Below are 21,785 nucleotides of genomic sequence, written 5' to 3'. Positions count from 1 at the left end.
AAAAGATTTTGTGCTATTGTGAAAGTACCTTCACAGGAACTCATTGAACACTTTAATTATATGGCTCCCTGAAAGACTGATTTGATTTATTCAAAGGGTGGATTTATTATATGGTCATATTGAGCAATGTGTCTTAATAGTGAAGGAATAAGAGAATATATAGCCTAAGTGCCTTCTGTTATAGGTGGCTGAAGGACACAAAATATCAAAAATATTTCTGGTTCCTGGAATATCAATCAGCAGCTGTTCCCAAACATGCCATCTTAAGTTGCCATGGGACATTTGCTTGAGGGTGGAGCTACCTTAGGGCTAGACATTCCTGTGAAAACCTGGGTTTGCAGGAGTGTAAAGGACTTCCTGAGGGATGGGTTTTCTTCTTGCTATCACAAGCACCACATGCAGTGTTTACACATCAGAAGAAGAGTGGAGGATAGCAGAATTCCCAGGTGGAAAGGGTGGGAAAAAGTCAAGACAATGCAGATATGCTAAAATTAGTACAACCTGTATGGGGAAACAGAAGGTCTGAGCTGGGCTTTTTAACAGAATAAAGGATGAGCTCACTGCATGATAGCTCACTGCCTGCCCTATACCAGCTATCACTGCCTTGCATCATTTTTTTTCTCTCCCTCCTGAGGGCAGCCCTTGATTTAGTAAAGGTTTGTAGAACAGGTGGATTAAAGATTAGTAGAGTCTCAGTTCTCTCATCTTCCGTGTTAGCATGTTATGCAGGCAGGAGCCCCAGAGAAAGCTGCCATCCCAGAGTGGAGTGTTACACACCTCCACTCCAGCAGAAGCTATTAGCACCATGTGTTTTGCCTTCTTAAGTAAACGTACTGTTCACCTCAGCTGGGGCTGCCATCTAGACAAATGAAGGTGTTTATCCACAATGTGTTTTCATCGTAGCTGAGGATTGTTTGCTAACTACTGACTAAGACTGCTCAGAGTGGGAATTCTTCATGACCTTCACCGTAAAAGTTGTAAGTTAGAAATGATATTGCCTCCTATGAATGCTGGGGAGGGGTTCCTTCATTTTTTCAGATGTTTCAGCTGTGGCTACATTTCATCCACAGCATCTAATCCTGCTGGCATCAAAAACAGCATTTTCATGACTGTTTTGCCTTTCTCTCTCATTCCACCTATCATCCCTCTTTGCTCTGTCTTGTTCTCTCTGAACAACTTTTCCCCGTCAAGAAGAGACATACCCCACAGCCTGGATAATATTTGTTTGTGTCATATCCTCCTAATATCAAGTTGCCTCACAACAACCTCGACATCAGTTTCTCTGGCAGAAAACAGAAAGTGTATCTAACATGTTTAATCTTCCACAAGAAAACTGATAGTACAGGGAGGAACTGAAGCCGTGACTCCTGGGTGCTACGTACTTTGGTACTTGTAAAAAGTGGCCCAGTCTTCATCCTTAAATATCATCTCACCGAAGCATGCTAAAACAACCATGGGGGTAAGCAACTGCAGCCAGAAAGAAAGCTAAGCAGTGCTGACCTAAATGCCAAGATACTATTATGGTGATAGGAGAACCCGAAAGCTCAGAATCAAAAGACTTTCCTTTTGTAAGATTTAGGATTTCAGTGCCAAGAAGCATTGTATTGCATGTGGAGTGCATTTTCACTTGTATCTACTCTATGCTACTCAGTAGGGATGGTGCTCTCCTTACAGCTGGTACAAGAATTAACCATATTCTTCTAAACTAACCTAAAATTGCCTTTTATCCTCATATTTCTCCTGAGTGTGACCAAACTAGACCTTTAGGAGATCAAAACTCTTCTGAGGTCTGAGAGGTTAGGTACAAACAGAAGAAAAGACTGCTCCTAATGTAAGGAATAAGTAAGAGATATGCATAAAAAATGCAAATGCTGTATAAGTTAGGGTCTTCAGCCCAAGTTAAGGCAATAGGAATCAAAGAAAATGGCCATTGCCAAGAAGCGACGGCAAGAATGAATTTTTCACATGACTGGCTAGAACAGGACACAAAGTAAGACCAGGCTGGCTTAGCTGACCAAAAAAATCAGAAATTAATATTAAGATTTGGATCAAGCCTGCCTAGAAATGGCCATAAACAAAACACATCTATTTAACATATTTGTGATAACACTAATAGTATATGTATATGTACACTATATGCACTGATGTACTGTATATACACACTAATAATAAACTAATATACACTGATACTCTACTAATATACATTAATAATATACATTATTAATAAACCTGTGCATGTATATAATTATATGTCACTTCAACTTGTCTCAATTATTTACTGTTCCTGAGTGTTCCTGAGACACAGACAAAGCTCATTAGAAATGCTGAATATGTTCTCCAGTCTTCCTACTAGAGAGGGCCAGTTTTAATGGCTTTGTTTAAATTCATTTGCATTCTTCCTTACCTAAATCAGTCAGCCAAGAGACATGCTAGCCCTGAGTCCTGGATGCACAGTCTGCAAATGCCAGCTCAGGGAGCTCATGCACCTTCCTCCAGTAGCAGAGCACATGACTGGACCTATTGCACATAAGCAGTAGAGTCAGCCCTTCTCAGAAGAACTGTATAACACATCTACATGTATGGAAAGAGCTAAGGGTCTCAAATTATAACTAAAAAATTGATTTTCATAATTGTGGTCTAACACCAGAGATGTGTGTGTGTGCTTACAGAGTGGACTTAGGTCGCCAGCTCTCTGTGATCCAACAGCTTCTTGGCTAGTCATCTGTATAGATGAGATAACAGACTGGTTGGACACAATGGACTAACTCAAAACCACCCTGAAAACAGGAGATTGATTGAACCTTCACAAGTAAACATTGATGGACTCTTACAGGAGCTGGAAATTTTGGGCACTACTAGAAATTCCCAGGTGCAACTCCTGCTTTGCTAGTCTCATTTATATGTTTAAGTGTGTTAATTAATATTCTGGGTGGAACATCCCATCCAGGACCTTTTCTGGGTGATTCCTGCTGCTGCAGTGATTAAATTGTGCATAGATAAGACATTTGTAAATACCCAATAGACACTGTCCTTGCAGAAATGGTCTATGGAACTAGTCTTTTGTAAGTAGTTTAGATATTTAAGAAATGTTTAGTATGTGGTTAAAATATACCAGTAGTGATGAATTATGTAGGACTGGGGTTGTCACACAGGATCATTGGCCAACCAGGTTATAAGAACGGAGCAGAACAGTCATGTGAGGAGTCTCTGCTGACCTAACTAAAGACCCTGCCATGAGGACACTTGCAATGCAGAATCCTGCCACCACTAGCAACCAACTGTCCATTTTGAGAGATTTGAGACTGTATGCGAGCATCACCCTATGCAAACATCCCAATAAATTAGTTCCTTCTTTCTCAACAGGCACTCTGCCATGAATGTCCATACAATGAATGAGTGAAAGCCTATCTGCTCCCTTAGGGCCTAAAAGATGGCCAGGAGCAGGCTGCCATCTGCAGAACAACCCATTCTCCTCACTCCCACATGCCTTTGGGTGTGGGAGAAGGCTATATATTCCATGAACTGTTTTGGTGGCTGTTGTTGTACAGCCCTTACTGTATGATGTGAACAGATGTAAATCCGTTATGGGACAGGGAGGTCATACAAGGCCTTTGGGAAAAAGAACGGTCAGCTCTGGGTCAGCAGAACAGCTCAGCCCACAGTCTGTCCTGGGGGATCTTCAAAAAAGAGGTGAAGTGGGCTGCAAGCCAAATGAGTCATCCTGGAAACCTGCTTCACTGACACATGTAAATGCTTATTTCTGAGGTTACATACAGAGTTTTCAAGGAACTTTGAAATCCAGTCCCATTTGTCAAAATGATGTAAGCATTTCAATGCCACAGACTGTTAAGAAGACTCTGAGATTCCCAAGTCACTTTAAAACTTAGTTTCTGTTAACTGTTGTAACCTTATTAACATACAAACTAGTCTATGGCTAAATCTTTCCCATAAAACATTTCTTAGGTGTGCATTAGTTTATATTATCCCTGTCTTTAACCTCTGACAATACAATTTGTTTAAAATGCTGTCCTCTTCACTACGTGCAGAGGAGTCAGTTCCTCTGCATATTTTTTGCTTTATTTATTCTCCAGCTTTATTATTAATTATACAGTTTATGAATGCTAAAAACGCAGTCTGTAAGTTCTGATAAATAAGCAACAATAAAAATCTGACCCTACTTGCTGCTGAGGACTTTCAAATTCCTCTGGTCTATATCTGTTTAATCAAGTCACCCCTGCTTGAAATGTAGTGCTTGATATGTTCGTAAGTGATGTTTAGTGAAAAGCTTGTAATGAGGTAATAAGTAGGATGGATCTTTAAATAATCAACAAGTAAGCTTAAAACATTAGAGGGAAGAATGTCTAGGAAGGGGAGAGAAGGGTCCATATTCTGGACTCCGGTTAGTAATGTGAATTATCAGAAATGGTCTGAGCTAGAATTTTTAGAGGGGAAGTCTAGAAATTCCTAAGTCATATCTTAAATTGTCAGTTATCCTGCTCTTTAAATAGGGCAGAGCTCAATCAGTTTCCTGTAAAGTACTAACTCAGACTGATACTGACACTTGATTTCCTCTTTGTTTTAGGAACGGCTAGTGCTCTCTGTCTTACCACGGTTTGTAGTCCTGGAAATGATAAATGATATGACCAACGTAGAAGATGAACATTTGCAACACCAGTTTCATAAGATCTACATTCATCGTTATGAGAATGTCAGGTGGGTGGAGGAGCCTCTCTTTAAAGTCTCAGATGCTGCTAAGTGTCTCTTGTTTGAGAGTTTCCCTTCTGTTGCTTTATTCATTCATAAATTAGAAAATTAGTGTACCCTTGTTTAATCCCTGAGCAGATAAGCACTTTGGTGCCTTCTTTTACTCATCAGGAGGGCTGGATGCCTTTGCCATGGCAAGACCCATTTGAACTGAACACTGGGCCTGGACCATTTGTGTATTTTTTCACTTTAATTAAGTAGTCAGTGTTGCACAGAAAGGGGAGCTCTGCCTGCATGGGGACACATATTCTGCCACAGCCTTCTGGTTGACCCCACACGCTGAGAAATGAGATGGAGACTTGTAAGATGCTTTCAAAGATGTAGACATGTCATGTGGCTCCTCTGTTTGGTAGCCATTTTCATTCAATCATTCTTATTATCATTTTCCTAATTCCATTTCCCTTTTTTATTCCTCTCTATAAATTTTGTCTCTCTTGAAAGTAGTTAGCGGGAAGGTGATATTTATCCTATGAGCTGCGGCTCAAGACAATAAGTCCTAATTGTACATTTACACCAGAATGATCAGCTTCCACTCCATGATGTTACAGAATCTCTGATTTTATTGTGATTCCCGACCATCAGAATATTTAGCTAAGCCAATAACATTTTCCATAAGTTTGTCCCAAACAACAAGGGCAAATGACTGAGTGGCCATCACTGAAGGAAGTGAAAAATAAGCATCCTTGGATATGATGGGAGATGGTTTGCTAGGAAAGCATGTACTTTGCCTTTTGATGAAACCCAAATATAACTTTGTCTGGACAAGTTCAATAAACATAATTTGAACTTCTGCAAAAGAGTAAATTTATTATCTGCTTCTTCTGTGGCCTTGCAGTATCTCAGATATATTATTTTATTAAATCTGGTGGTAAGTATCAAGGACCCTTACAAAAGGTTTGAATTGCACTAAATTAAAATGCTTCCATTACCCTTTTTCATTCTCAGAGTAAGTGTTGCTGTAGAAGAATCAAAATAGGGAGAAGATGGCCATTCTGTTTGAATGGAAGAGAGTTGTAGTCGGGGTGAAAAGTCAAAACATAATTTATGCTTGAAAGAGACTTAAAATGAAGATTCTGTGTGCTTTAGAGTACAGACACTGGTTGGTTCTTATGCATGCTACCAGGGACTAGATCTTTTCAAAACTGTGTTTCACCTTATTTTTTCCTAAATGTTGAGAACTGAACACTACTTAAACCAATGCTATATGAATCCCTATGAATCCAGTTAGTTTTTTGTTGTTTTGATAATGAAAACTATAGAAATTAGTTGTTTGAAAATCTTATTTTTATAAATTTAGGCTATTATTAATATTCATTCCTCTTCGGGTAGTTTGGTACTTTACCTTTTAATTTTGTTTTTTCTCACTGGTAAAAGTCTTACCCAGTTTGTGAGTCTTTTACTTAATCCTCACCCAAACCCTTACCAGCCCATACATTTGAAAATGAGTTGAATTATCATTAGTCATATTTTATTGTCCACCTGATCATTACTATATTTATTATTGGTTACATTAGTGATTCTTAGACACTGTCAAATTGCAATCTTGTTCAACACAAATGAAAGATCTTCAGCTACTCAGATTGTAACACCAGATATTAGTTGACTTTGAAGTGCTAACGAGGTTCATTTGGGTTATTTCCAGTCTGTGCAAGCATGATATGTGTCTTTTTGAACATTAGTACTTTTTAAAGTAGCCACTGCTTTCCTTTCTTCAGCTACTAAGTACTGAGCTATTACATGCTTTGGTCTGGGTGATAGCTTGCATGCCACAGACTTTATGTATGTGTGTATGTTTCTCTATATTCACATGTGCTCATTGTAGGCATAGTGAACAGCCAAAGTTGCATGGCTAGAAAATTCACTGGCTGCTGAAATATAGGTTAGAGCTCTGTTTGCAACTACTTTGTTGACTAAGATCCTACTATAACCTCAGGCACCCAATTTGATGCACCTAAATTCAAAGTATGATCACTCTGGGCTCCCTGTGAAGTCAATGAAAAGAACAAGGAATCATCCAAATAAAAATTCATAGCTTAAATAGAGGGTACTCTACTTCTAACTCAGGTACTTCTGTCAAGTCCCTGAAATTAGATGCAATAAAGCCAGCCTGAGCCTGCTCTTTATCAAGACTGTCATGAATCTGTCTGTTGCCTTAGGATTTGAGTCTTGTATGGCACATAGGTAAGTAAAGCCTGAAAATCACACTAAAAATTGAAATTGCTGAAATCAAACCCACTGTAAAAAACAGCTATATATAAACCTACCCTCAAAGAGCACTGTCAGATACTAACACCCAGCTGGGTGTCAAGTCTATCTGTTTATACAGCCCTCTATATTATGGATGCACTATGCCTCAGTCTTCTCACTGATAAATGGGGACAACTGTGCTTATTAAGCCTTAACTACATCTTCTTGAGTGATTTGAAAATCCAAAATTGCATAACACACATTTTTGGCAAAACCCTTTCTCATACTTGGTAGTATTTCTTTAGTCCCTTCAATATTTATATTCAGTGCTCCAGAATCTCCAAAAGTCTAGAGCAAAGGTAGCATGACTTAAATGACCCTTCACTAGTAAATTACTAGAAGGTAATTTAGGACACTCAGCTATCAAAGGAAAGAGACTGCAATATTAATCTCTCTTCTTTTTTTAGCATTCTTTTTGCAGATGTTAAAGGATTCACCAACCTCTCCACAACTCTGTCAGCCCAGGAGTTGGTCCGAATGCTGAATGAACTCTTTGCCAGATTTGATCGACTAGCACATGTGAGTTAAACACAGTTTATTTGCAAAAGGGTATGAAGTCAACACTGTATTTGGGAGCTTTGGGAAATACCCTCTGATCACTTTGCACAATCTTCATCCAGATTTTCCCCATTGGTTGGGGGGGAGAGCCACTGAGGTTGGAAGACACCAAGTTTTATCAAAAATTATGAGTTCTGATAGCAAGTGAAAGCTCAGATAGTCATCAGAACTTCATGCTTCTGTAGTGCTAGACCAAGAATGGTATGAAAGCAGATCACCTGCCACAGTTTCTAAGGAAGTTTTATAGTTCTGGTTCTTGCTGGAAAATGAATTGTTTTGAAGACCATAGCTTTATTTTGACTTTTCTTCTAAGAAATGAGGAAGGCTAAAAGACCTATTCATTTAAAGGTCACATAATCAGCCACCACAGTCATTGCAATGGTTAGTTACTAACAGGTTTTACAATCTTTAGGTTGGATTCTGTCTAACTCAACAATGAAATTAATTAAACACAGTAGAGGAATTTATTACATTATGCAAATTATTTGCTTCTTAATTAGTACTGATTAGAAAAAAAGCAAAGCACAGAAATACAAGCAGAACATATGCTCAATTTTGCTAGGCTTGCATTTTCTTTTCTTTTTTATGTTTCTTTGGTCAAAGTTTCATTTTATGTGACTATCTCTAGGTGTTAACATCTGAGCTGGCTGATAAGGCTGCTAGTATAGGCAATGAAATACATTTAATGGAGTTTAGCTTATAATTTATCCAACCAAATGTAGGCACCTACTATGGGAAAAAAGGAATTACATTCTGAATATCATTGACCATGATCTCTATTTACTATAAAGAGAGCCTAGAGTCACTTGCTCTGATGTACACACCTACACCCCTCACTGATTTTTATACATTTCTGGTTCAGGGGTATGGGGTATCTGTGCACGTATTGCACAGGCATCGGTAAGACCCTTGGTGTCATCTCTTAGCTTGCAAATTAAAGTCAAGAAAGGCAAAACTCCCGTAATTATTTAAAGCTCTTTTGAGTCAGCTATTTTTATCTCGAATAGCAATGTGTTTTCTCATGTACAGAGTGATGCCATAACCCATTGCCTGGACACTGGCAAACTGGTAAATGCAATCTACAATATTTGTTTTGCAAACAAAAAAAACTCATCAACGCTGATCTACATTAAAAATCAAGCAGGGTGAAAGGAGTTACTTCAGTCCTGTCTTTTAGAAAGCTTATAGGAGTAATGTCTGCTTCTGTATGGCTTGACAAAAATAGCTACCCTAACTGAAGAAACATATTTTAAACCAAATTAAATGTATATCACAGAAGTATTGTAGGAAGAATATGTACACAATATGATTTATTGCCTTGCTTTACATTTCAATTTTGCCTAGCATTCTTGGTAGAACAGATTCTTCTTTCATGATCATTAACCATATTTTCTAATCGTTCCATAAACTATATTTAACCAATAGAGATTTTGTGTAGAAGGACTAGATCCAACAAAGGAGTTAAGAACAAAGAAGGCATTTACATCTAAAAGTGTAATCCAGAGAATCCTCCCTCACTTGCCACTTAACCCTGAAAGCACTTCCCTGCTTGGTTTTAATATTTTATGGGAACTGAAAATTTTGCTGCTTTAAATGCCCCGAGGTTTTCCCCTTCTCTGTGGTTTCTCATACATCTCATACTTAAACCTTCTAGAAATCTTTTTGTCACAGTCTTAAACTCATAAATCTTCATGGAGAACACTGAATGTGCCCACATAGGAGTGGGTATCCCAAAAATATAAGTGAGTTTATTTTAAAGAAACAGTAATAAATATACCAGTTTGTCTAACATAGCTAAGAATTTCTTACCTAGAAATTTGCAGAATTTGGGATGAAAGAACTTCTCTGTCTGCAAAACTTCATCATCAGGACAGTCACCTCTCAAGTGAATGTCCCAGTCACTAAATTCAAGACTCTAAGCTCCTTCATGCATTTTCTTTCTTAGTCTATGAATTTGCTTTTCTCTTCTACACATCGACTAGACTAATCCAGTTGTCTAGATCAATCCTCTGAAAGGTGGAAGACACAGGGGAGAATCACTGCAGAAATTGAACAGATTTGACTACAAAGATTAGAATGATCTAACCATGACTAATTAAAATTTATTAAAAAGAAAGGCATTTTGATTGTGCTCCTTGTTTGTGGCTTCTGAGACCTGGATGTCATGATACCTGCCTGATGTCCTGACAATAGAGATGTCCAACAGCCCTAAAGAAGAACAGAAGCTCCTCATAGTTTTTGGTGTTTCTGTCCAACCCAAGGAGATGAACTCTACCTCTGCACTTTATAGGAAATCAAGACTCCTCACTTAGGGTTCTGGACTCTTATGGAGGGGCCAGCTGCCTAAAATATAAGGGCCTAAATCTTGTATTGAACTTAACCTTTGCCTCTGGAAAATTTTGGAAGTGGACACTGACGGGTCCATGATCCAAATTTTAAGGACTTGTGATTTACACGGACCTATCAACCTACTCAACTGGTATTGTACGAAGCTTTCACACCTGGCAAAGGTGTATCTTTTGGAAAAATGCCTGATCTTCACCTGAAGGTCCCAGGAGACGGAGAAATACTTGTGTATCTTGGGAGTCTATTCCAGTGCCTTAACACTCTCACTGTTAATTCAGTGTGGCTTGTTTCTCATTTGATTTTTTCTGACTTTGAATTACATCCATGGATTCTTGCTATGACCTATTTTTTCCCAGACAAAAGAACCATCTTGTAGCCAATTATTTTCTCTGGGAATACATTTGTGTGTTTTGATCAAGCCACTTTTCAGGTTTCCTTTTGATAAAAGAAACAGACCAAGCTCATTGTGAGGCTTTTTCTCTGTAAGATTTATTCCTTCAAATAATTTTTGGGACTAGTTTTCTGGACCACCTCCAATTTTTCAGAATCTCCTTTAAGGCATAGGTACTAGCACTGAAAGCAGTGTTCCTGAACTAACCTCCACTAGTGTGGTGGAGGCAGATCATCACCATTCCTCCTGTTCTCTCTTTCCTTGATCACTGTCCACAGATCACGTTTCTGAACATACAGTGATGACACTATTGTACTGAAACATATTATTTTGCTTTTTTATGGTCTTGCTGTACTGTTATGACCACCATGCCTACATGGTAATTGATCATTCTACCAGTCTTATTCCTTCTGCAAATGTTATTAGCAATGGTTTCATACTTGTGTGTAAATCCTTGACAGGCCTTTTGGAAAGTGGTCCTTTCAATACCTCCTTAGAAGGATCTTCCAGTAATGAGGATTACACATTCACATCTAGATTTCAGATCTATCACTTAACTGTTTCTTAATCAGCTTAACTAGAGTTATCATAACTCTTTAAAACAGACACTGTTACTCAAACTCTTGGGTTTTGCTAAGAATTATCATCAAAGAGGTCAATTGCAGAAAGCTTGAGGCAGTTTCTTTAGATTTTAAGGAAAATCCTTATAAATCCTTATTTACTTCCAAATAAAAGTAGTATTTTATAATCCCATATAAAGGATTGTTTGATCTGCTCTATCGTCTTATAAAAATCATATAATATTAAAGAAGACACTATTTCACAGCTTACTGAAGAATGTAATTTAGCTTAGTTTCTTGTTTCTCTTATTCAGCCTTCCTTTTTCTGGTGCAATGCAGAAGCAATGAGAGCTCTGAGATTTTTTTTCATTTTCAGTTTGTTACATCAAGTATTGGGACATATGTTGATGCCTATAATTAATAACAACAAATTCCATAATATCTGTATCATTATCACAGAACACTCTGAATAAAAATTATAACTCAGTTCAATATTTCTTATAGGAAAGAAATGTAATATTATGTTATGTACAGCTACTTGCCCTTTCTAATCACTCTATGATATTTGTAAAAGATTTATAGTTATTAAAGAGAAAAGTGACAGCTAGAAAGGAAGAAAAAAAGTTGGCATAAAACAGAACTGAAGAAAAGATTTCCCTATATATGCATCTACTCAAAGGCCTAAACTGAAACTTAATTAATATTAATATTTTCCTTAGGCAGAAATTTTGAGAAGAGAAGGGAAATAAGATGACATTCGGTAAGATACTTAAGCCTAAAAAAGGTCCCGCTTTGATGAAATTATAGTAATTTTTGAAGCTTGTTTTTCCTCTGCCTTCTCTGCAGTGCTAGATGTCAACTGATACTATGATTTAAATTGTCATATTTCTAAATGTATCTACACTGTGTGTAGATTCAGTTTCAGATATAACAAAGAGGAAAGAGTAAAAAAGCTGCTGCTTTGATGAAATTATAGTAATTTTTGAAGCTTGTTTTTCCTCTGCCTTCTCTGCAGTGCTAGATGTCAACTGATACTATGATTTAAATTGTCATATTTCTAAATGTATCTACACTGTGTGTAGATTCAGTTTCAGATATAACAAAGAGGAAAGAGTAAAACCCTAAATAGAGGAGCAGACATCTGTAAGCTTTGTCACAACAGCAGCTGAGATATAGTCCAACATCACTGAGACCTAAAGATAAAATCAAACCACAGCATTTTAGTTTAGACATATACACAAAGACGAACACACAGACAGTCTTAGATTTGAGTTTGGACCCATCCTTAATATGAAGCATTGATGCTGAAACAGAAGTCTTCCCCTGAAAGATTAAAATCCATGGGTTTCATAGAAAAATAAAAATGACTGGCCTGTAAGACACTTCATTTCTTTACATTCTCATCAGCTCTCATACAATAAACCAGAATAACAGTGCTTCTTACTCAGAGGAACTGTAGATGCTGAATGGAAAATTCGCACTTTAGCATGAGCCTTTTTTCTCTTCATGTTTCTAGCCTGGTGTTAGCTGGAGAGTTATTTATGTAATGTGAATCACAGGTTGGCTTTGCTTATTAAAGAACTGAGGATTTTTTTTTCTAAGAGAGATGTTTTTTTTCTGTAACCTTCATTAAATTCTCTCTTGGGAGATTGCAGACACCCTGCCAAAAATTCCTCCAACAGTGTAGGAATCACCAGTCTTACTTGTGACTAACTTTTCCAGGGGTGGAAGCCAGCCTAAGTAGCAGGCTCCACAAGAATGCATCATCGTACAGCCCCAGTACAATGCCTGCACCAGCTGGTATCAAAGAGGGAAGAGTGGAGGGCGTTAAAGGCTCTTTTGTCTCCTCAATAAACATTCCTGTTGCAGTGCTTTACTGTTCCTGGCCACATTTGACTTCTGAGCTGGCAGTGCTTTGTGAAACAATCTTCAAGCACATAATCCACAGGACTTTAGAGACTCCCTAAAAAAAACCCTGTCTCTGTAAACATATATGCCAGTAAATAAAGGTGTGAATTTCTTCATGCGTATATGTTTGGAGTACTGTATTAAGAAGCAGAGTTAACAGGATTATGAATGTACATATGTGATATTTATTTAATTATAAAGACATTATATGAATTTATAGTAATGGGAGGGAGTGAATGCTCTTTTTGCAGTGCTTAATTCCAGGGTGTTTTCCCTCCTCACCAGTGTCAATAATGAATTGTCTAATACTAGTGAATAAACAACATTATTAAACAATGTTCTTACTAAAATTACAGCATTTCAGATGCTAAAGAGCCCAGTAAATCATCAAAAGACCTGAATAGTCAAATAAAGACCCAGTCCACAAAACACTTTTAGAAGTGATAGTCTACAGGCATTTTATGAAAAAAGTCAGATGAAAGTGACAGATTAAATAAAATATCAGTTTCAAAATTTTGGTGATTTAGGAACTAAGAATTATGTAAATCCAAACCTAAAAAAAAAAACCACTTTGTTGACTAAATTGGGATTTGAATGAAATTCAGGCTTCACAAGTATATTCTTGAGAAATGTCCACCTCACCCTTTATGTATCTGCAGCCCTAGAAATTCCTAAGGGGCAGAATTTCCATGCAGAATTACTCCTGCCTTAGCAGAAAAGAAACACACCTTGCATCTTTCTAACAGGGATTTCTGTGCCTAAAAACACTTATGGCATAATCTACTGATTAACACTAGCTGGCAAGGACGGTTGCTCACCAGACACAACAGCCACAGCTGTTTTTCTTTCGCAGTATGGCAAAGGACAGAATTGTTGATATAATATATTAGAAAAGTCATTCAGAAACATGCCTCAGTTCCTTCTGCAGCACGAGAGACCCCAAACCCGTATTTTCTGTCAGCCTGGAGAAGTCCTAACCACCCCGCTATAGGCTATTCTAAAAAAAGAAAGCATTCCTTACATGATCTGTTAAACTATGTAAAAATAATTTAATATAAGGCTATATTTAAATATTCCCTGGTCCAGGCAGAGGATGAAAGATTGCCACATTTTTCCCTTTATGTGTATAACAAATAAAAACAGTGCTTGCGACCGTGACCCAAACCTGGTCCTCCTTTCTGCCCGCATCACCAGATTCGAGAACTTCCCTCCATCTGGCTCTGTCAAGGTCCCAGCTCTGTTTTCCAAAGTGACAGAGCTGCAATAGGAGGAATTTGGATGGACCTCTCTCTCCAGCCCACCTCAAAACAGACTGCTGATTAAGAATTTTGGCCTAGACCCCATTCATGCCGAGAAAGGCTTTTTATCTGGGTTTCCTATACCTTTGGCAAATGTTTCAGGAACTGAAACTAACAAAGGCCAAGTCCCTGCCTCCTCTCACTCTGACGACCTTTTAAAAGGATATTTATGTGTATGATCTCTTTGTTCTGCAGTTCAACCTCAGTAATTTCTCATCCACAATGTTCTAAATTTTTAGCTCGAAATTATAAAAATTGCGAATGTGGACTCTTCTGTGGGCTGTTCGTTAGCCTACGGGATTCCCTTCAACACTAGGTGAAGTGATTAATTTACCACAGGCAGAATCGAAAAAATGGTGTAAGTTAAAAAATACAATCACTTTTTTCTCCTCGTCAGAAATTTAGCCCAAGGAAATAAGAAATATTAATGACATTTCTGACTGTGTCTTCCAGTAACTTGATATTTGAGCAACACACTTCTTCAGCTCCTTTTTATGCCAACTTGCTTTGCTTCCTTTCCAGTCACTAAGGGTGTATTTAATAAGCTTAAACATAAATCATTCACATGTATGAGGTAATTATTTATGAAAAATCTGCATATTTTCTTTTGTTCTGGATTAAGGTGATTTGGAAAAAGATTTCTTATCAATTGCCACTGCATTCATCTGGAATTATTACTATTAATAGTTGACTGTTTGAGTCTGCTCAATATCCCCAGGCAAAATTTCTACTGATTTCAATTGATCTTGTCAGAATCAGGCCCCTTAATCTTTCATTTGTAGCAAATGAGAAGCTGCAAATAAGGGGGAAAAAAGCCCCTATTTGTGACATGCTGAGAAATTAATTGATACCTTCAGTAAATGGCATTAATGACTGAGTATGGGGAGGGATGTGAGGCTGATGGATACTGATATGAATGTCTGTATAACATCAGTTGTCATTTACATGCCCAAGGACAACTTCTGGAATTGCTTATGGGAAGGGGAAGAGGAATAGAATAAAATAAAGAGAAGATAATAACAGCCTCACAACAGTGTAAAGATTTAACACTGTAGTCTAATATCTGCTGCATCCAAGTTCCTGTATGGCCATTTTCTCTTATTTAAATAATTTATTCATTTTACTATTTCTTCATACATGTTTATATTTTTCATTCATTTTCATTTAATATCCACTTGCAACTCTTAGATACCATTGCGGTGAGGTGGTTTTGGGAAGTGGGCTTGAGCTCTAGAGTGTGAGGAAAATCTTGAATGCTATTATTATCATTTTATACCACTGAAAAGTAGGTAGGCCCTTACAAAACTCAGTCTCCTATTTACAGCTACAGCATGGCTACCCACATTAGTCATGAATCTACCTTAATGTACTAATACAACTAGCCTGACAAAGCATCTAATCTAAACTGTAGACATGCTTAAACTACAGAGTTATTGGAGGGAATCTCAGGAGACCACGCAGTCCTCCTCTGCCAAGGGCAGATACCATTAGCCCTCTGTCCTTCCTGGCAGCTGTTGAATTATCTTCTTCTAGCTGAAACATTTCTAGTGATAAAAAATCCACAGTTTACTTTTGAAATGGGTATGATGGTAATAATAAGGGAAGAATAAAAAGGGTAAGGACAGTATAGTAAGACTGTAACACAGTTCATGTTTAACAGTCATAATGATTTGACTAACAGGAAAAATAAGGAAGACAAGGTGTCATTTAAGTGCTCCTTGTGGCTTCTTGTGCCAATAGAGACACCCTGTCTGGCCCTTGCACCTCTCCAGAGGGACATACGTCTTATGTCATGTCTGTTAGTCCTGTATGGGTGCCTCACATACCCAGGGATCCTACCGATGCACCATAAGCTTATGTGTAGACAACTGAACTGAAGCCCAGCCAACTGCTTTATCTGTGAGCTGAATCAGTACCTAGGCTTCACTGACTTCATTGCCCGGCTCTCCTTTGACCATAATGGCAGCCTTGACTGCTGGCTGACACGGACACCTATATATAGTCATCTCCATTTGGATATCTCACTCTGTAGATGACTTCCTGAGCTTTGGCAAATGAGTGTAGAGAAGACGTATCATGACAAGAAAAAGCACACATTCTTGTGCAGCTGAACGGATTTCCTGTGTCACACACATGCACTCACATTTGCATACATCAAACCCTCATTAATAGGTCTTGTTATGCATTAAGATTCTTCTTTCTTATTCTTATAAAAATCACAGCTTTTTGAAGTCGTCTGCCTTGTTATGATTTTCAGCAAATGAGGAGACATGCAGCCAGCTGACAGAGGTCTCATCTGTCTTTAATGGAATCAGCACTTCAACGAGTTTAAATGAGTCATTAAGAACTAAACAGCTGAGGTTTTTTTCAGTTGCAGACTATGTTCGCTAACTGTGCTGAATTAGATGCTCACTTAATAGGGGATTCCCACATCATCAGATAGGCAGGTACTGCAGGTGCAAGACTGCATGATAAATGTTGCATGTAAAAATGTAATTATAATACTAAAATATGATACTACTTGAGACTTGTCTGTCTTTCTTCCTTTCCTGGAAATTGATTGGTTTTCCCTTTTTTGTTTCTATATTATTCTATGAAGTTATCAGTTGTAATGTATTTATAGCGGGTCTGAATGGACTTAAAGCGCTGCCTTTTGCTTTACTCCACCTCAGTCAAATGGCTATGATGTTATAAATGCTTCTTTTACTTTGTAGATGTAAAAGCAAATGGCAATTAGAATATTAATCAATTTAATGGCACTATTAGAAAAACCAAAGAACTTTAGAATCTGTGTTTTATAATATCTTTATCTCTTTGCATTTTGTCTAACCAGGGAACACAGAGAGAAGCTTAAGGAAGCCCACTAACCATTTAACATGCACTGATTTATGCCATTGAGTCCTTGCTACTTGTTGATGAATTTTGATGTTTCCTAGTTTTACTCTATATAAAAAAAAATAGATGGAAAGTGCAGTAAAATGGAATCTCTCATTCTTTCCCTTGAGGAGGAAACATGTAAAAAATTAGTATTTTGGTGGATTTTAGGATGTACGATTTCAGTTGCAACCATATGAAAAATACCCAATTCGCTTGTGTGGGTCTGCAGAGGGGTTGGAGAGAAGGGGACAAGGAAAGAGGGGAGTTACATATGAATGTTGACATTTTAGAAGCCTGACTTTAGTCTTGAATTTCCTTCTGAAACTTGGGCAGCTAGGCATTCACTCTGAAAACCAGCAATGGTATTAGCTGGAGACTTAGCCAAAGCTTCAAACACAGTCAGCTCCTACTGATGGTTTAAGGAGATTTCAGGGTGAATCAGCTTACTTTGGCCCTGTGCCCAGAGCAGATTTTACCCTCGCTGGCATGCTTAAAGCTTCAGCTGACTTCTGCAAAAGCTTTGGGTACAAGTGTGTAGGTTTCCTTTGCCAATCTAGGATTTGTAAAGACTTGTCTGAGGTTGACTACAAAGCTTCATTCTTCCTAGGCAAAATCTTGAATAATGACCTGGAGTCCCATTCATTTGGCCAGTACTCAGTTCCTGAGGCACAGTCAGTGTTCACATTTGCTCCTATGTCCTATTTAAAGTTCTGTCTTCCCCAGTGGGATTAGTGTATCCCCACTCCTTTGATTAGTGCAGCCTCCACCACAGGTTGCCAGAGAGAAAGAGAAGAGAAAAATGGAAATAAATACCCCAGGCCAAATTTTGCTATCTTCTAATGAACCAGTTTTACAAATCATTATCCTACTCCCCAGTAATGACAGGTCTTCATTTTAATGTTCTGTCATCGCAGCCTTTACTGATTGAGTGTTAATACTGTACTTATTATTTCAATGATTCTCCATCATAAAAACACTTCCCTGACTCAACTTGTAATACTGTCCACTCCTAGACACTTGCAGCTCTCTCCTCAAATTATTGTGGTCCCTGATCCTGTGCACTGATTGTCTCCCATGAGTGCCAAGCCAGCAGAATACATTGGGCAAGATTATAGCTTATCTTGGACTCGCTTGTTTTGGTTGCCTAGGAACTGCAAAAGTTTTGGCAACTCAGGTATTTCTGCTCACTAGAAAAGGATCTTCTAAAATAATGACCCAATCACTCAGTAATATGTTGTTTCAGTCTATAAAGAGACTGTTAATATGTATTTAAGTAATGAAATTCAGTATTTGCTCCTAGGGCAAAAAATGTCTCTAGCTGGATGCCAAATGAATGTCATTTCTCCACAGTACAAGCCTAATGCAAGACACCTTCTTTGATATCTTTGGCTTGCAGATGCTTGATCAGCTCCTATAGATGTTGGAAATGCTTCAGTGTGACAGTGGAAACTTTAGGTAGGAAGGGATTATCAGTGGGAGGAAAGAGGTTTTTCATTTATTTCCAGTGTAAAAAGGGGGTAGAAAGGATGCCCTGGAAAAATAGAGTCTAAAATGGGTTATTCATTATCTCAGCTAGCGTTTCTGAATCCTTGGCCTAGCTTCCAGCTTAACTCTGAAACCTTTCTCACCATCAGCAAGGACGCCTCTGACTAGCATAAGACAAAAATCACTATATCCTTTTTTACTGAAAATGTAAAGGTACTTTATTTCAAAAGTGAAATAAATCAAGACTGTACTAATCACAAGCAGGAAACATCCAGCAACGTTTTAAAATTTTTTTTCACTACTTTTTTCAACCACTTTCACATTCATCTTAAAATCATGAAAACATAACTGCAAATCTTTGCTTTCTCTTTGATATATTTACATATAGGAACATCATTGTCTCAGAATAAAGATCCTGGGGGACTGTTACTACTGCGTGTCAGGGCTCCCAGAACCTCGCCAGGACCATGCACACTGCTGTGTTGAAATGGGGCTCAGCATGATCAAAACTATCAGGTAATGCTTTTTTTTTCCTTCTTCTTCTTGTTTCATTGTTTCTGACAGTGTCCTGAACTTCTTATCTGAGAATGCTATTACTAGACAAGTAATTCCCATGGTGGTTCAGAGACCTCAGGATTATCACTGTGAAAAGGGCAGGACTTTTTTGATCCATGTAATGCATGGGAACAGGTACTAAATGCATTTTATTAACCCGTGCTGTTTCAGAGCATGTAACATGATAGCTGTGTGCGCACTGCGAGTGATAGGTTTCATACATCTTAACAGTTCTCACCTTGTACTGTTGTCATTTTTAAGGGGAGGCTGATGAGGAGACTGAATTGCTTCCCATAATCCCTTTAATAAAATAAAACAACAATACAAACACTAAATAGACAGCTGTTGCAACACTTTAGCTTGGAAACTAGCTCACAGACAAACTCATAAGCACTAAGATCTGCCAGATGAGCAAATTTTACTTGTTAAATTAGGTTGGTGCTTAAATCCGCAAGGGCTGGAAGTGTTTTAATTAAGGGATGTGTTCCCATCATGTAAATACAGTTGTTTTGCTGGTAGATTATTGTATTTTGATGCAATCAGGATTAACAATAAAGATGTTTCAGCAGTCCATGTATAGAGCTTGTCCAATGATTTACTGTGACAGTGGCCAACAACTAATGCTCCAAGAGAGGATTTCTCCATCTTTTTTATCCTCTATATCAATGTTGCTGAGTTCCCCTTCTCCAAATCCTTCTTCTGTTGCTCTCTTCCCTAAAACAGTATTGCCGAGCACTCTCCTCTTTCCATGGATGTTTTGCTGTCCAATTTCTTTGCCTGCTTCTTTTCCAGACTACTTTCCTCCTTTAATCTGAGTGTGTCTCACTACATACATCAGACAGTTACTGCATACTGCAGATGATACATTACAGAGATCTTAGTAGAGAAAGAATTTGACAAAAATTAATTAATGGAAAATGTAACTGAAAAATGGTTATGCAACAATGATCTCTAAGAAGATTGGATTCAGTTATCACAGACTAAATGTTGCACAAACTAATCAATATTTTGCTTCTGGAATCCCCACAGTGAAAGCGTGAATTAGAGAACATACACAGATGAAAAAAGCTACCAGAATTGTTAAAAATTCTTGGAGACACACATCAAATCATTTGCATTTGCTTGGTAATACCATCTGCAGCAAACCCATTGTAAGTCATTTTTCTTCTAAGACAGTAAATTTCTCTGAATCTCCTTACACATGTGTAAGTCTTTAAAACCCCGGTGCCCTTTTATGAACCTGGTCTCAAAGGCAGTCATCCAGGAGTTTTAGCATTTTAAATGACAGTTATATTCAGTGGGAGCTGAGAAACCAAAGTCCATTAGGATGACTTTGGTCATCCCAGGCTAATTCAGCTCAGATTGCCTCCAATTTTTTTTATAATCTCAGTATCTGAATTTCTGGCCATTCAATAAGCATGATTTTTTTCCCCAGGCTTTTCTGTTCAGAGTATAGGAGCCTTATGTTACTTATCTTAATGTGTGCTCATATAGTTCACAGGGAGGACCAATCCTTCCATGGAATATTACAAATACTTCAGTCCACATTTCTGAGAGATTTTGGAGTTCTCTACAGCCTATGAATTAGAACTTAAATTAGTAAATATCTCTCACAATTAAAATGGAAAGAAAACAACCCACTTCTTTAGAAAACTGAGTTTCTACTATATTGGTCACTGCAGAATTCAATCAGATCTAAAACCTGCTAGAAATGGCATTTTGATGATTATAAAATTTTTTATCTTCACCTGCAGATTTCACAAAATAAATCTTTGGTATGTCCAAAATAATAGGGAGATTATCCAAGATATGAGAAACCATCATTTAGACTTCACAATTACATCGAAGTCATACAGACAAACTCAAAGCCTTCTTGCAAATCAGAAGATGTTTACAGGAAGTTTCCAAAAATTTCACTACTCATAAAGCCTACATGGACAGTTGTTTCTGCTCCCTCTTGCAGAGCTACATTTTAGCTTTTAAATCTTAGCTATATTTTAGCTCAAGCACTTAGCCTAGCTTAAGAATTAGACATTAAAACAAAAACCAGTATTTATGCTACAACATCCCACCTATAATTGGAATTTAGGCACCTAGATCATGGAGAGCAATCCAGGTACTTTTACAACTCCTGACTCTTGTATCAGTTTAAATTCTTTATGCAATTAATGTAGAAGGAAGTGTGACATTAGGCAGATCAGATTTTCCCCTGCAGGTCCTCCAAGATTCCTGTTCTCTCCATTGACAACAGGCAGTTGGTAACATTGCAAGGATCAGTACCAACACTTCTGGTGAGGAAGTGCCCAAAAATCTACCATCTCAGGGTACCATTACTGAATTTTCCTTCTAGTCTTGATGACTGCGTGGTCAGCAGGAATTGAACAAGAATTTCATATCTATCCATTACACAACATGTAAAATAAATCTACATGGACAGATTGACTCACAAGGGACTTCTGAGTGTTTTAATACAACTCGTATCCATACAGCTGACGTGTTAAATTATTGTTAACTGAGACTCTACAATTTGATCTTAAGCTCATATACGAAGGATCTAGACTTGAGTCTTGCTGCTCCAATTTGCAGATGTAAGGAACTGTTCAGAACACAACAAAATAATCCAAGATCATTATTTTTTCTGTAACAATTTTTTGCATCACTGTGTCTTGTTACAAATCTTATAAAAGAAAAGCTGTTATTGTTATTCTACTCTGTCTAGAATCATAAGAATCATAGAATCATTAAGGTTGGAAAAGACCTCTAAGATCATCGAGTCCAACCGTCAACCCAACACCA

General features: G+C 37.8%; 1 protein-coding gene across 1 annotated transcript in view; it reads left to right on the top strand.

The window, feature by feature from the left end:
* Positions 1-21,785, top strand: part of ADCY8 (adenylate cyclase 8) — a gene marked incomplete at its 5' end in the record, with an annotated part of 137,749 nt that overhangs the window by 45,263 nt on the left and 70,701 nt on the right. Inside the window, 3 exons of the mRNA XM_009273979.2 lie at positions 4,583-4,713; positions 7,419-7,530; positions 18,823-18,950. Of these exons, the coding sequence (XP_009272254.1) occupies positions 4,583-4,713; positions 7,419-7,530; positions 18,823-18,950 (371 nt within the window). The remainder of the gene's footprint in view (positions 1-4,582; positions 4,714-7,418; positions 7,531-18,822; positions 18,951-21,785) is intronic.

This window comes from Aptenodytes forsteri, unplaced genomic scaffold (assembly GCF_000699145.1).
Source record: "Aptenodytes forsteri isolate BGI_AS27 unplaced genomic scaffold, ASM69914v1 Scaffold223, whole genome shotgun sequence".
Lineage (NCBI taxonomy): Eukaryota > Metazoa > Chordata > Aves > Sphenisciformes > Spheniscidae > Aptenodytes > Aptenodytes forsteri.
Note: the sequence above shows the minus strand (reverse complement) of the source record. Positions and strands in the feature narration are given on the sequence as shown.